Genomic DNA, 14,727 nt, shown 5'->3' on the forward strand with positions numbered 1-14,727 from the left:
ATCCTCACAACAAATACCATTATTTTGCAGAAATTTACTATCCCCATTTTATAGATGAGGAAACAAATTAAGTCAGGTATGTAAGTTTATAGACTAGTTAGTATAGCTGGAGAGGTCAAACCTGGCTAGGTGACTCCAAAGCCCATCCTCTTTACCATACTGTAATGCTTCCTTCAGTGTAGAGATCATCAATTGGCCCCTGCCTGGCCCCTAGTGGAAGCTGGGGTTAAGTTTCCCTGAAGAGAGGTCATAAAATATTTGAAAGGTAAATTGTTAACACAAACATTGAGTGAATCTAGGACAAGAAAGCCAAAGTAAATGTAGTGGGAAGCTCATCATTCTATAGACTATCTTCAGGGAGATGTCCTTCTCTCCTACTCCCATCTTTGATAAATTCTCAAAAAACAACATCCTTTCAATTGTTTAGCTTTTGGGCACAGACTTTATTGCACTTAATTTTTTATATATCCATTTCCCAAACTAGACATGTTTATTCATCTTTTTAATCCTCATAATCATCAGAGCTGACCACATAATAGGCATCAACAAACATTTGACCTTCAAAGCATGGCCATTCTTGCATCCATAATCCATTTAGTAGTGTGAAGGTTGATATTCATGCCCCACATTTATATATCAAAGAACATAACTCCCAATACTCTTTTTAAAGATGAGAAACAGCTCGTGTTCATTTTCGAAATCAAGATGACATTCGGGCAAGTGTGTCATAACTGCTTTGCTTTTGTTTCCATTTTTAATGAGTATGAAATGACCTTTAAAAGACAAATACCAAACCATATTTGCCTACACTCACTGCTTTTTCCCTTCATTTTCTCTATCTTTATGAAAAAGTAAAGGATTTATTCTAGTTCTCACTATCTGTAAGAGCCCTGATCCTATATTTTTTTGATCTTTCAGTTTTGGTCTTGTATAAAAGCTGTGTGTCGAGACTGAAGATCAACCACTATCTTCTGTTCTATCTCTACGCCTTTTTCTATTTCTTTCTCTGATAGCAATAACTTAGTTTCTGAGTCTTTGGTTATGATAACCACAAAGGACCTTCGTGACTCAAGGATATTAGCCACCACCACTTGATGTCGATAAACTTCCAAAGCATTCCGTGCACGATCAATTACAATGGAGGGGTCAGTCTCCAACTTAAAAGATATTACAAATGCTTTGGGAGCCCAGTCTTTAACCAAAGGAGAAAGCATTTTTGGCACCATCTTCATTGTTATCTGTATTGGAAAAAGAAAAGCTTAATAAGCAAACAAAGGTCAATCTCACAGGAAACTAAGGAAGTAGGGATTCAGATTTTTGGCTACATCAATTTAAGTGGGATTTCTCATTGTCAAACTTTTCAAAGCACGTTAAATACTTAGCTTAAAAACCTTGGCTCTGTAGGGTTCATAAGGATGCCTGGTTTCAAGGCTTCATACGTATTTTGGGACAAACCATGTATTTATGAATCAGCCCTGGTCTGCTACCTTCATCACCATTAACAGAACTCTAAAGAACACCATTACACTTTGTTAAACATGCCCCTTTATTTTTTAAACCAAACCCTCAAATAAATGCAAGTAATCTATTCATGCAAAAGTTACTTTGGCAAAAGCTCAAAGAAAGTTGGGTCTTAAATGTCTCAGCCTAGCTATTTCTTGCATTGGTAGAATGACTATTTGATTCCAACACAGCAGTGGGGAAATAGAACTGATTTTATTTTTACATAAACTCCTACAATATCATTCTCAATCTCTCATAAAGGGAATATTAAGTTGTTTTGTGTACTTTCAAGATAGAACTAAAAAAATAGGATAAACTAATGCTCCCAGAATTTAAATAGTGTGAAATCACTTATCATCAGCTAATCGTCAGGATTTCCCCTCAAAAAATTAGAAATTGTAATAGGGATCATATATCTATTTCCCACTTTTCTCCTTAGCATTTATCACCACCTAACATAGGATGCATTTGACTTATTGTCTCCTCTGTAGAGTACAAGCAACACAAGGCGTAGTATATTTTATCTCCAGGTCCTACAATAGTGCCTGGCATATAGTCGGTACTCAATAAATAAATATTTATTGAAGAAACGAACAAATGAGCCATCCCTACAAAGTCAGCAAGTGCTCCACAGGTAGAGTTTCTCCTATTTAAATTCTATTTGTATCATTTAATAAACGACTAAGAACTTTCTCAGGTTCCAAGAAGCCAGATCATCTCAACATGTCAACCACACCTCTACCCTCTCCCCATCCCTCTTCCTTAAACTACAGCAATAACCCCCATTTAATCAACCCTTGCACCTCTCTCTCTCTAATTCACCTTTCACACTGATGCCAGAATGTTCTCAAACAAAAAAAAAAACTGTTAACTTATTCTCCTACATATATTCTCCTTTGACTTCACTGGATAAAGTCCAAGCTCCGTAAGAAAGAACAGAGTCTTCTATGAAGTAAGCTGTTTCTTCAGTCTGCTCTCCACACACACCACTCTCCCTGCTCTCCAGCCTTACCAAACAACTTCAGTTTATAGTCATCGCCTAATTCCAAACTCCAATTGTGTACTCCATCTGGTATGACCTTCCCACTTCGTCTGGTAGGTATACCCTCTGCTCATCCTTTGAAACTCAGTTTCAAGTCATCTTGAGAAAGCCTTCCTTGATTTCCCCAATATTCACTCACCCCATGCTCTGACTTCACTTTGTATGTACCTCTACTAGAACATTCATCACTCTGTATTGTAATCATGTCTGTGTCCAGCTCCCTCAATAGATTGTGAAGTCCTTCAGGGAGGGCGGTGTCTTAATTCATCTCGGTATCCCAAGTGCCTAGCACATACGAAATGCAGAAAGACCATCTCCAGATCAAGAGGGAATTAACCCAGGATTGGTTATAGGGGATCAGATCTCTGGAAGAGAAGTGCCCATCACCTGCAGTGCGCCCCCAGATGACAGGATCTTGTGTTCAGGCATTTCAGAGACAGGAATATAAAAATCTGACACGGCCGCAGCCAAGTAAAACATCGCAGAAGAGCCTGCAAAGAGAAGCACAGGGTGTAATAAATCGTAGATGGGTACGGGATCAGCTCCTTTACAACTCAGGTTCCCCTGGGTAATAAGACTTTAAGAGGTACGTGTCTGGAGAGAGAGGCTCTGCCTCAGCACACGCGATGGACTCCTAGGGCACGCACCTAGCGGATTGAGCGCCTGGGCAGCAGCCTGCAAAAGATGCAAATAGTCCGCCAAAGTGGTGAACTCCACGGCCAGGAAGGTGCCGGCAGCCGCAGCCTCCTGGTAGCTCCGCAGAGCCGCAGCGAAGCCCGGAAGCGCATTCTCCTCGGCCTCCAGGCTCAGTAAGCCCGAAGGAGATGGCCCTGAGGGCCGCAAAGCTGACAGCCAGGTCTGGGGAGGGAAGCGGTGGGCAAAAGGAAAGGCGGAGCGAGCGCGGTACAAGAACAGGACCCCGTAGCCCGCAGCCAGGAAGGCCTCCGCCGAGGATGCACCGCGTCGCCCGCTGCTGAAGTTGTCCAGGAAGCGCACTGGCCGGGCTTCCAGTGGGACTTTGGTGCCGCCGGACGTGACCAACACCACTCTTCTGCCCTGCGCACCCAGCCCCGCGGCAAAGCGAGCCATAACCTCGGCCCAGCGTGCAACACCGTTGGGCTGGGGAAACTCGGCGACCAGGTCCATCTCCGCCATGAGTCTTGGGGCTCCTCCGCGCCTGCGCACGCTCCGATGCCGCCGGCGCCACACCCCCTGCCCCACCTAGCCTACGCGCCGCCTCAATATGAGGGCGCGGCCCAGCTGCCCCGGCTGGGCGCCAGTCCCAGGTTTCTCCACGTGTAGAAATGCGACCTGGTTCTGCACAACTGCCTGGCGAAATTGACCGTGAGCAGATGCGAGTCGGCTGGGCTGACTTCTGGAAGGGTCATATCCCCTCATGTCAGTTTCCTAGCCTGGATAGAGAAGTGGCCATGTTTGGCTCTTACCGGCTACCGTATAGTCCTTCCTGCACTTGGACTTCCCCTGGAGTTAGTTTGCCCAGCCATTTAATCTTTGAGACTTGCTGGGAGGCGGGGGGAGGGGTGTTGTTTTTAATCCCACAAACACCCTGCAAGTGTTAGTCAAGCAACGCCCTCCCCCATGCCCTTGAAATTCTGGGAACACGGCTGCCCCATGGTGGTCATGTGACACTGGCGTCCAGCGTATCCTCTCCGGGCAACCGTTCTAGAGACCTACACAGCTGGCTACAACATGAACGTGATCTACCCACTGGCGGTGCCCAAGGGGCGCCGGCTCTGCTGTGAGGTGTGCGAAGCTTCGGCCGAGCGGGTGTGCACGGCCTGCACAGTCACTTATTACTGGTAGGCCCTAAAATGTGGCACTTGGGCGCCTCAGCTCCTTCCCTCTCTCCCAGTCACGGTTCTGGGCCTGGGTGCCCTTAAGGCGGCTTCAGTACAGGTCCCTAACACTTCTGTGCCTCCTCTTCTACTCAGTCATTCGTCAACAGTTGTGTTGAGCGCCTACTGTGCGCTATGCACTGTTCTAGGTGCTGAAGTTACTGAGGGAACTCGGCAGACCATGTCCCTCAGAGAGCTAACGGGCGGCAGACAGATAAGTAAACAAACAGAAAACTAGATAATTTCAGAGACTGAAGAATGTTATAAAGACAAAAGAAATGCGATGAGAGATTGAGCAGGCCGCCTCTCTGAGGATAGACTACTGAAAATAAAGTAGGAGCAGCCCGCCATGGAAACGGCTGGGGGAAGGGTAGTGCAGTAAGGCTTTGAGGGAGGAAAAACTTTGGCGCATTTGAGGGATAGAAGGCTGGTGCACAGCCAAGACGGGGAAGGGTAGTACGTGATGAGATCAGTTTTCATTTATTTGCATAAACATCCCTTGACCTTTGTTTCAGATTAGACGCTATTTAGGGCCTGAGATAAAACAGCTGACTTCCAGAAACCTAGGTTAGAGTAGACTAACATGTTTAAAAAGTAAAATCATTATAATGCATCCTGCATGACAAGTGCTGTCACTCCTGGTGTGCTACTCCCTAGAGCCTATAAGAATGGAAATATGGTGACTGGAGCAATATTTGGAAAGGTTCTCTGAAGAAGTAACATTTGAGCTGAGTCTTGAAAGATGAGTAGGAAATCGCGAGGTAAATGAACAATGACATCAGGACTGCTTTGGTGAAAGGTGAAAGAAAGTTTATTGAGAGCTGGGTAGAAAAGGTAGTAGTGGAGGGAGCAGTCAATGTTTTTCAAACCGCAGTTCAGGACCTTTTAGTTGATCATGACTAATTCACAACTAGTATTTTAAGAAAATAGAATAAGAAGTATCAGAGTAATCCTGCTTGAATTGTCTTTTGAATGAAACATTCGTCTTAGTGTTTTATGTGGATATGTGTTTGTACTGGTAAAATGTATTTCATACTATGGGCTTAGTCAAAAAATATCTGAAAATCATCGTGATAGGTAGTAGTAGGAGTTTAAACCAAGAAGATGAAGTTTAGGGCCACGCAGTGACATGAAATCAAAGAGTTTGGAATTTACCCTTTGGGAGACCATGGATGGTTTTGACATGCTCTCATTTGTGTTACGATGACAGCAGATTGGAAGGTAGACACTGGAGGCTCATAACTGATTCAGAAGTTGTTGTAATGGTCCCAGCGGAGAGTGAATATACTTCTCTCAGACTGAATTAAGTGTACCTCCTTTGTGCTTTCACAGCATTTTATATGTCTCCTATTCTAACATATATGACACAGATTGAAATTAATGGCCTGTATTCCTCACTAGGCTGTATGCCCCATGAAGGCAAGGATAGCATCTGTGTTTTCATTGCTGTTACTTTATTTTTCAGAATACAATTTAAACTTTACAGCAGAAACTACAAACCCCTGGTTACTTCTCCACCTTCCTTTCCCACCACACTCACCCCTTCTTTTCCTTGATATAGTTACAGAGACTTTCTTTCAGTTCTAATTTGCTGAATCTTTTCCTCCCTCAGTTTTTTTGCCCAGGCTGTTCCTTCTGCTGGGAACCTTCCCTTCAACCATGAATCTTTCTAGTTCCCTTTCATCCTTCAGTTTCTCAGAAATGTTATTTCTTCAAAGATGTCTTTCTAAAACACCCAAACTAAATACTCCTCTCCCATTTTCCTCTCTCGCATTTTTCTTCACTGTTCCTTTACTTTTATATTTTTGTGTTTACTTGTTTAATATCTATGTCTTTTACTAGACCTAGTGCCCACATATACCAGACACTCAGTGATCATTTGTTAAATAAATGAACTTCTGAATGGATAATAAATCTATTAACTGGGACAAGGGACACAGATGAAGGAGGTAGTGAGTGACAGATTGGGTTAGGGACACAGAGATTGAGGAAACTTCAGGTCACTTGGGAGAGATGGCCAGTAAATAACTTTAAGTACACCCTGGATCTCGGGAAGAATAGACCCCTTTGTCTAATATGAGCATCCACCCCTTCCCCTCTTCCCTTCATCCCCCTAGCCAGAAGCAATTCCTTCTTCCTCTCAATTCATTTTGCAGTTACTCTGTGCCTTACAGATGACTTTTATTTCCTTTCTTTTTTTTTATTTGTTGGCAAGCGTATTATTTCAATTTTATTATGTTCCATTAATGGAGGATATTATGTGGAATATGTGTAGAAGGACTGACATGTGTATATTATCTTTTAATCTATCAGGCCCATCTCTGTACACTCTACAGTCTCCAACAAAGTGCCTTGAAATAGTTGAAACTAAATATTTGATGAATGCATGAATAAATTATCATTTCCTATGCACTTATCTCCCATTATTTTCTTTCTCTTCTTTCACTGCTTTTAATTCTCTTTAAAGTCTTCTCTTCTTCCTACCTCACCCCTTTCTCCAAATTTCTATATCCTTGTATCCTGAAGATTGCAAGATTTTTCTATAAAGTAAATCTGAGGTAATTTTCTTATATCTCAAAAATGGGGGCTTTAATATACCCTTCCTCACAGAGTTTTCATGGTTGAATGTAAAGTATCTAGCACCATGCTTGAGACCAAGTGGCTCTCAATATTTATTTATTTTTTCCTCATCCCAAATTTAAAGAGTAGGAAGAACAGTTAACTTTAATTTGTGAAAGATTTCTTTTTTCAAAAGAATTTTTTTTCCTGATTGTAGATATAACTCATGCTCACTGAAAAAAACTTTAAAAAGCAAAAAATAAAGAAGAAAAGTAAGCTATAATTTGACAACCCAGAGATTAATAACCTTACATTTTGGTGAATTTCCTTATTTTTTTCCCTGTAAATCCATTTATTTTATGTACTTTGTGTAATCATGTGCATATCTTTCTGTATTGTTTCCAGGGAATAGAACATTTTCTTAAAAATACAATTTTATTGAAGTATGTGAAACATTACAGACAGGTAAAAGAGGCTTCAGTACTCTAGGTTAGCAAATCATAGCATATAGATAAGAGTAATACACAATGATTTTTCCTTTTATTTAATGTAATGGGACACAGATTAAAATGCCAATACTGGCCAGAAAGAGAAAACAAATGGTGAAGTGGTTTTCAAAGGTAGGGAGCAATAGGATCTATGGTGAGCTGGAGAATGAATGTTTTGCCCAAAGACATTCAAATTCAGTTTAAAAAACTTGATAATGGCCATTGAAAACAAGTCTGCCTCACAAGCTACTGGATTGTGAGCCCTGACTGAGAACATATTTTTCAACTCCTTTATGCCTGGCCATGTTTAGGGTGTTAGGAGTGAGACAGATGAATAAAGAGAGACCTCACAAATACATAAATAAAGCTCACTTTATTTAGAAAGGCAAGATATTTCAAATACTCTCAGTGGAACAAAAGATCAGGCAGTTAAGTAAGTTAATATTTCCATTGCTCACACAATTACCCCAAAGCCCCTATTTAATAAATACCCTGTGGAATGCCAGTATTTCCATAACCTGACTGTTAAGTGCTGTTATTGATTCGTTTACAATAATTGTCTATAAAAAAAAACAAAAAACCTTAAAAATGCATTGTGTAATTTCTATGATAGCGGTCTCAGTTTATAAATAAAATACTTTATTATTGCATTTGTCATCCCAGCAGCAAGAAAAAGAGAGAGAGAGTGCTATGTATTATTGTCTATGATTGCTTCTGAGCTACAACATCAGAGTTGAGTAGTTGCATCAGAGACCATATATTTCTCAAAACCTAAAATATTTTCTATCTGGCCATTTACTGAAAACTTTGCTGATCCCTGCCCTAGATTATTGTTACTTGTTTTGAAATATGTATAAATGGAGCCAAACATTAACTTCCTGACATTTTAAGTAAAAATGTGTAATAGGCAATAGAAATGCAAAAACTCATGATTATATGCATCCATCAACAGGTTTAAAATACATGAAGCAGTCATATGTCAATTATACCTCGATATTTTTAAAAAGGTGAATGTGGAAAAAATACACGAAACAGTAACTCTCAGAATTGAAGGGAAAAATAAATAATTCAGTAATAATAGTTGGACAATTCAGTATCCCACTTTCAATAATGAATAGAAAAACTAGAGAGAAGATCAGAACACTATAAAGTAACTAGACCTAACATATCTATAGAACACTGTCCAACAACAACAGAATGTACATTCTTCTCAAGTTCATATGAAATATTCTCCAAGATAGACCATATGTTAGAGCATAAAAGCAAGTCTTAAATTTATAAGGATTGAAATTATACAAAGTATGTTCTCCAACCACAGTGGAATGAAAGTAGTAATTGAAAACAGAAGGAAATTTGGAAATTTACAAAAGTGTGGAAAGAATACACCTTTAAATAACCAATGAGTTAAAGAAGAAATCACAAGAGAAGTTAGAAAATTTTTTGAGATGAAGTGAAAAGACACAACATACTAAAACTTACAGGATGCAGTGAAAGTAGTACTCATAGGGAAATTTATAACTGTAAACATGCATTAAAAAAGAAGAAATACCTCAAACCAATAACCTAGACTTCTACCTTAAGGAACTAAAAAAAGAAGAGCAAATTGAACCTAAAGCTCGCAGAATGAGGGAAATAGTAAAGCTAAGAGCAGAAATAAATAAATGGAAAATAGGAAAAGTGAAATCAACAAAACCAAAAGTTGGTTCTTTAAAAAGATCAACAAAATTGACAAACTTTTAGCTAGACGGACATGTCCAAGAAAAGAAAGAAGACTCAAATTACTAAAATTAGAAATGAAAGTGGGGACATTGCTATCCACTTTGCAGAAATAAGATTATAAGAGAATACTACACACAATTATATGCCAACAAATTAGATAACTTAAAGATATTCCTAAAAAGACACAAACTACTAAAACTGACTTATGAAGTAATAGGCTATCTGAATACATCTATAACAAGTAAAGAGATTTAGCTAGTAACCAAAAAACTTCCTGGAAAGCAAAGCTCAGGACTAGATGACTTCACTGGTAAATTTTATCAGATGTTTAAAGACAAATTAACAATTCTTCACAAACTCTTCCAAAAAAAAAAAAAAAAAAAGAAGAGGAAGGAATCATTCCCAATTCATTTTATGAGACCAGCATTGCCCTGATACCAAAACCAGACAAATCACAAGAAAACTACAGACTAATATCCCTATATATAATAATAATTATGCAAAAATCCTGAATAAAATACTAGCAAACCAAATCTAGCACCATATAAAAAGGATTATAAATCATGTCCAACTGGAATTTCTTTCCGGAATGGTTCAACATACAAATAGCAATCAATATAAAACATGGTTCAACATACAAATAGCAATCAATATAAAACATCATCTTAACAGAATAAAGGACAAAATCCACATGATCACCTCAATAGATGCAGAAAAAGCATTTGACGAAATTCAACACACTTTATGATAAAAACATTTAACAAACTAGGAATAGAAAGGTACTTTCATAACTTGGTAAAGGGCATCTATGAAAAATCCATAGAGAAACACAAAGCTAACATCATACTTTAATGGTCAAAGAGTAAAAGCTTTCCCCTCTAAAATCAGAAATGAGATGAGAATGTTGCTTTCACCACTTCTATTCAATATCATACTGGAGATTCTAGTTGAGGCAATTAGATGAGACAAATAAAAAACATCCAACTTGGAAGTGAAGGAGCGAAAATACCTCTATTTGCAGATGACATAATCTTATATAGTGAAAACCCTATAGAACACCCCCCCCCACACACAAAACTATTAGAGCTAATAAACGAATACGGCAAGGTTACAGGATACAAGATGAATATGCAAAAATCTGTTGTATTTATTTGCTAGCAATGAACGATCTGAAAATGAAATTAAGAAAACCATTCCCTTTATAAGAGTATCAATCAATCAATCAATCAATTTAACCGAAGTAGTACAAGACTTATACACTGAAAACTACAAAATATGGTTGAAAGAAATCAAAAAGACCTAAATAAATGGAAAGGTATTCCCTACTCATATTGGAAGACAATATTATTAAAGTAGCAGCACTCCCCAAACTGATCTACAGATTTGATGCAATCTTTATCAAAGATTTTTGCACACTGATCCTAAAATTCATATGAAAATGCAGGGGACCCAGAGGAGCCAAAACAATCTTGAAAGAGAACAAAATTGGAGGACTCATTTCTCAATTTTAAAATTTACTACAAAGCTATGGTAATGAAGACAGCATGGTATTACCTTAAGGATGGACATGCAGATCAGTGGAATAGAATTGAAAGTACAGAAATAAGCGCATTCATCTATGGTGAAATGATTTTCAACAGGTTATGAAGACCACTCATTTGAGAAAAGAATGGTCCCTTCCAAATTGTGCTGGCATAACTGGGTATCTACATGCGAAAGAATGAATTTGGACTCCTACCTTACTCCATATACAAGAAAGACCTAAATGTAAGAGCTAAAAATGTAAAACTTTTAGAAGGAAACATAGTTGTAAATCTGTGTGATCTTGGATTAGGCAGCATTTCTTAGATATGACACCAACAGCACAAGGAACCAAAGAAAGATAAGTTGGGTACCATCAAAATTAAATTTTTTGTGCATCAGAAAACACTAAGATGGAAAGGAAAAGACAGCCCAGAGAAAGAGAGGAAACATCTGCAAATCATAAGGATCTAGAATCTACAATATGTAAAGAACTTTTAAAACTCATCAATAAGAAGTCAAAAGACTCTGTTAAAAAATAGACAAAGGATTTGAATAAACATTCTTACAAAGACGATATATGAATGGCCAGTTAGCACCTGAAAAAATGCTCAACATCATTAGTCATTAGAGAAATGAAAACTAAAACCACAATGAAATACTGCACACACACTAGAATGGCTATAATCAAAAATATAGAAAATAACAAGCGTTGATGAGGATGTAGAGAAAATAGAACCCTCGTACATTGGGAATGTAAAATGATACAGCTTCTGTGGAAAACAGTTTGGTAGTCCTCAAAAAGTTAAGCACAGAGTTACTATGTGACACAGCAATTCTATTCTTAGGTCTATACCCCAAGAGAAATTAAAATCCACACAAATACTTGTATATAAATGTTCATAGCAGCATTATTCATAATAGCCAAAAAGTGGAAACAACCCAAAAGTTCAACCGATGAGTGGATAAACAAAAAGCAATACATCTATATAGTGAAATGTTACTCAGCCATAAAAAGGAATAAAATTGATACATGCTACAACACAGATGAACTTTGAAAGCATGCTAAGTGACAGAAGCTAGACACAAAAGGCCACATATTGTGTTTCCATTTATATGCAATGTAGAATAGGCAAATACATAGAGAAAGTAAATTAGTGAATCTGGGCATCAATGGGTGGAAGCAAGAATGTGAGTGACTGCTAGAGTGAATGGAGTTTCTTTTTTGGGTAATGAAAATGTCCTGGAAATAAATAGGGTCATGGTTATACAACCTTGTGAGTGTATTTAAATGACTACTGAATTGTTCATTTTTATATGGGGAATTTTATGGTATATGAATTATATATCAAAAAGGAAAAAAACCGCACCATAATTGGAGGAAGGATTAGATTTGGGAGTCATTCATAGAGGCAATTATTTAAGGAATGGGAGTGAATACTCTGTAGGAGTGCTGCCCAATAGAATTTTTCTGAAATGAAGCAAATGTTCTACATCTGTGCTGTCTAATTTTGAGTGTTTAAAAATACTAAATATGCATGTAAAACAGTCAGAAAAGCTGTATACCAAACTGTCACAGTGCTTCCCCTGCAGAGCTAAAAAAAAAAAAAAACAAATGGCTTTGGAGTACAGGCTTAGAGTAAATACTCATTCTCTCCACAGCTTTGCTTCTTTACCTTTAAAATGGTAATAACAGATTTCGTTTAGTTTTTAAAAAGTTAATTAGTTACATGCAAGACCACCTGCTGCATGCAGCACTGGGTTTGTGGGGTCATTCACAGTGTGTTCTATGTGAAAGGCACTCCTGGAGCACAAGGCAGAAGACAACACAAGTGGTGCTCTTCAGAACCAGGCAACATGGTGGCACTGATTATAGGAAAGGTCTCTTAGAGCCTCAGCAAATGTAAATACCTTTTCCTAACCCAAGGGAAAAAACACTCAAATTCCTTAGCTTCAGAGTTTAGATATTTTGAAAATGACCTTAGAACAATGCAGAGTTAAAGCTGTTTTTCTTGTTATTAATGAAGCACGAAGGCAGAATAGCCACAGCATCACCATGTCACTTCGGAATGTGAACCCGTGCCTGCAGAAAGGACATCTTCTATCACCCCTCTCCACCCCAACATAGTTTTTCCACCATCAAATAACCGCATGAAAAAAAGATTTGAAATGGCTTTGGACTCCCTGCCTGGTTTGTGTTGGGCTTATTTTTCTAGTTTCTAGGGCTAGGCCAGGAGTAGGGCCAAGAGAATCCTAAATCAGGACAAAGTAAAGATGATGAAGTCCGTGTTTTTATTTTCAGTGGTGTGGTTCATCAAAGAGCCGACTGGAGAAGCATCCATGAGAAGATCTGTCAGCTCCTGATTCCGCTGCGCACTTCTATGCCCTTCTACAATTCAGAGGAAGAACGTCAGCATGGCCTCCACCAGCTGCAGCAGCGGCAGGTAGGGCCTATCAGATGGTTACAGGGTTAATTCACAGGCGTAGCAAAACTGTCCAGGAAAAAGGGTGTACTGAGTTGAGATCACTAAACTCTAACCTCTGTGAGAGCAGAGACTTCGTTTTGTGTCTTTATGTCCTCAATACCATTCGGTCGCTTGTTTTCCACATGGTTTCCGACTACCTCCTATATTCGTTCCTTGGGCTGCTATAACAAAATACCATAAATAGAGAGGGAGGGGGTTTAAATAACAGAACTTTATTTTCTCACAGTTCTGGAGGCTAGAAGTCCAAGATCAATGATAGATATCCACAGGTTTGGTTTCTTCTGAGGCCTCTCTCCTTGGCTTACAGATGGCGGTCTTCTTGCTGTGTCCTTGCATGGTCTTTCCTCTGTGTACACACATCCCTGGTATCTCTTTGTGTGTCCAAATTTCTTCTTATAAGGACACCAGTTCGATTGGATTAGGGCCATCTTAATGGCCTCATTTTAAACTTTATCACTTATTTAAAGGCTCTATCTCTAAATGTAGTTACATTCTGAAGTACTAGGGGTTAGTGATTCAACATACGAATTTTTGGGGGGGACAAAATTCAGCCATAAAACCCATACTGTGAGAAAAGCCTAGGCACATAGTAGGATGTATGAATACACTAGTGAGTAAATTAAAGAGTTTAGGAGAACTATTATCATGGCATTGATAGCATCTTGATCATTCTAAAAAAATCGTGCTTTATAAACCATAAATCTCAAAACACCAGATTCATCCATTTTAATGTTGTGACACTTTGAGAGTGACCTTAGAACAATACAGAGTTAAAGTTGTTTCTGATATTAGCTAAGCAGGATAACTCCAGAAGGAAAAATAAGATATTTATCTCAAAATTAACTCAAACAGAAAGGCAGAAAGTTTTCGATTGTCCTGAGGCATGACAGCTTTCTCAACTAAAATTTTATTATAAATATAAGAATAATATTTATTTAATAATTTTATCTGAAGCACTCATTTATGCCAAACACTAAGTAAGATGAAAAGACACTTGTTCCTGGGCGTTGATGAACTCACAGTCCAAGTTTGCCTTTTATATCACCGATTTTGGGTCGCACGTCCACCTTAATACAGGCAGGTTCGCTGTATTAAACTGGTTGTACCCTAAACTGTTTGTGCCCTCAACCAGTTTACTAGGTGTTTGCCTTATCTCCAGGTGTACCTCTATTCACCATTGCCTTTTACCTTTAGGCTTTCTCAGATGATCTAGTTTTTTCTTCCACAGAAGCATTTGATTGAATTCTGCTACACCGTAGCCCAGAAATATCTCTTTGAAGGAAAACATGAAGATGCTGTCCCAGCAGCTTTGCATTCTCTTCGCTTCCGCATGAATGTGCACGGCCTGAGTTCCGTAGAGCTTGTGCCTGCTTACCTGCTGTTGGCTGAGGCTAGCCTTGGTAAGTGGAACTGACTTGAGATCCCCTGGAGGCCTTACGAAGTGCTATACTGGGTCATATCGGTGGCCAAAGAGTCCAGCCTTGGACTCCTTCCATTTTTGTGGAAGAGCAGGATTGCTGTAAAGGTTACCACAAGGTGGAGAAGGAGATGCC

At 38.9% G+C, this 14,727-nt stretch overlaps 2 protein-coding genes across 5 annotated transcripts in view; one reads left to right on the plus strand and one right to left on the minus strand.

The window, feature by feature from the left end:
* The window catches only part of ZMYND12 (zinc finger MYND-type containing 12), a 38,040-nt gene that overhangs the window by 2,616 nt on the left and 20,697 nt on the right, over window positions 1-14,727 (plus strand). For 2 of the 3 annotated variants that reach the window (XM_039868827.1, XM_039868826.1), the window contains exons 1-3: window positions 3,893-4,365; window positions 12,991-13,132; window positions 14,403-14,574. In XM_039868827.1, the coding sequence (XP_039724761.1) occupies window positions 4,256-4,365; window positions 12,991-13,132; window positions 14,403-14,574 (424 nt within the window). In that variant the 5' untranslated portion in view covers window positions 3,893-4,255. Of the gene's footprint in view, window positions 1-3,892; window positions 4,366-12,990; window positions 13,133-14,402; window positions 14,575-14,727 lie in introns of those variants that run through there. The other variant, XM_039868828.1, reaches the window with a different exon arrangement.
* On the minus strand, window positions 414-3,770 carry PPCS (phosphopantothenoylcysteine synthetase). Of its 2 annotated transcripts, none has more exons than XM_039868830.1 (3): window positions 3,193-3,770; window positions 2,933-3,036; window positions 414-1,238 (listed from the first exon to the last, which is right to left on the minus strand). In XM_039868830.1, the coding sequence occupies exons 1-3, from the start codon at window positions 3,698-3,700 to the stop codon at window positions 915-917; spliced, it is 936 nt and encodes a 311-aa protein (XP_039724764.1). In that variant the 5' UTR covers window positions 3,701-3,770; the 3' UTR covers window positions 414-914. The 2 variants fall into 2 exon arrangements, with proteins under 2 accessions (XP_039724764.1, XP_039724765.1); XM_039868831.1 differs by having other exon boundaries at window positions 3,638-3,728.

The sequence above is a fragment of the Pteropus medius genome, unplaced genomic scaffold (genome assembly GCF_902729225.1).
Source record: "Pteropus medius unplaced genomic scaffold, Ma_sr-lr_union100, whole genome shotgun sequence".
NCBI classification, from domain to species: Eukaryota; Metazoa; Chordata; class Mammalia; order Chiroptera; family Pteropodidae; genus Pteropus; species Pteropus medius.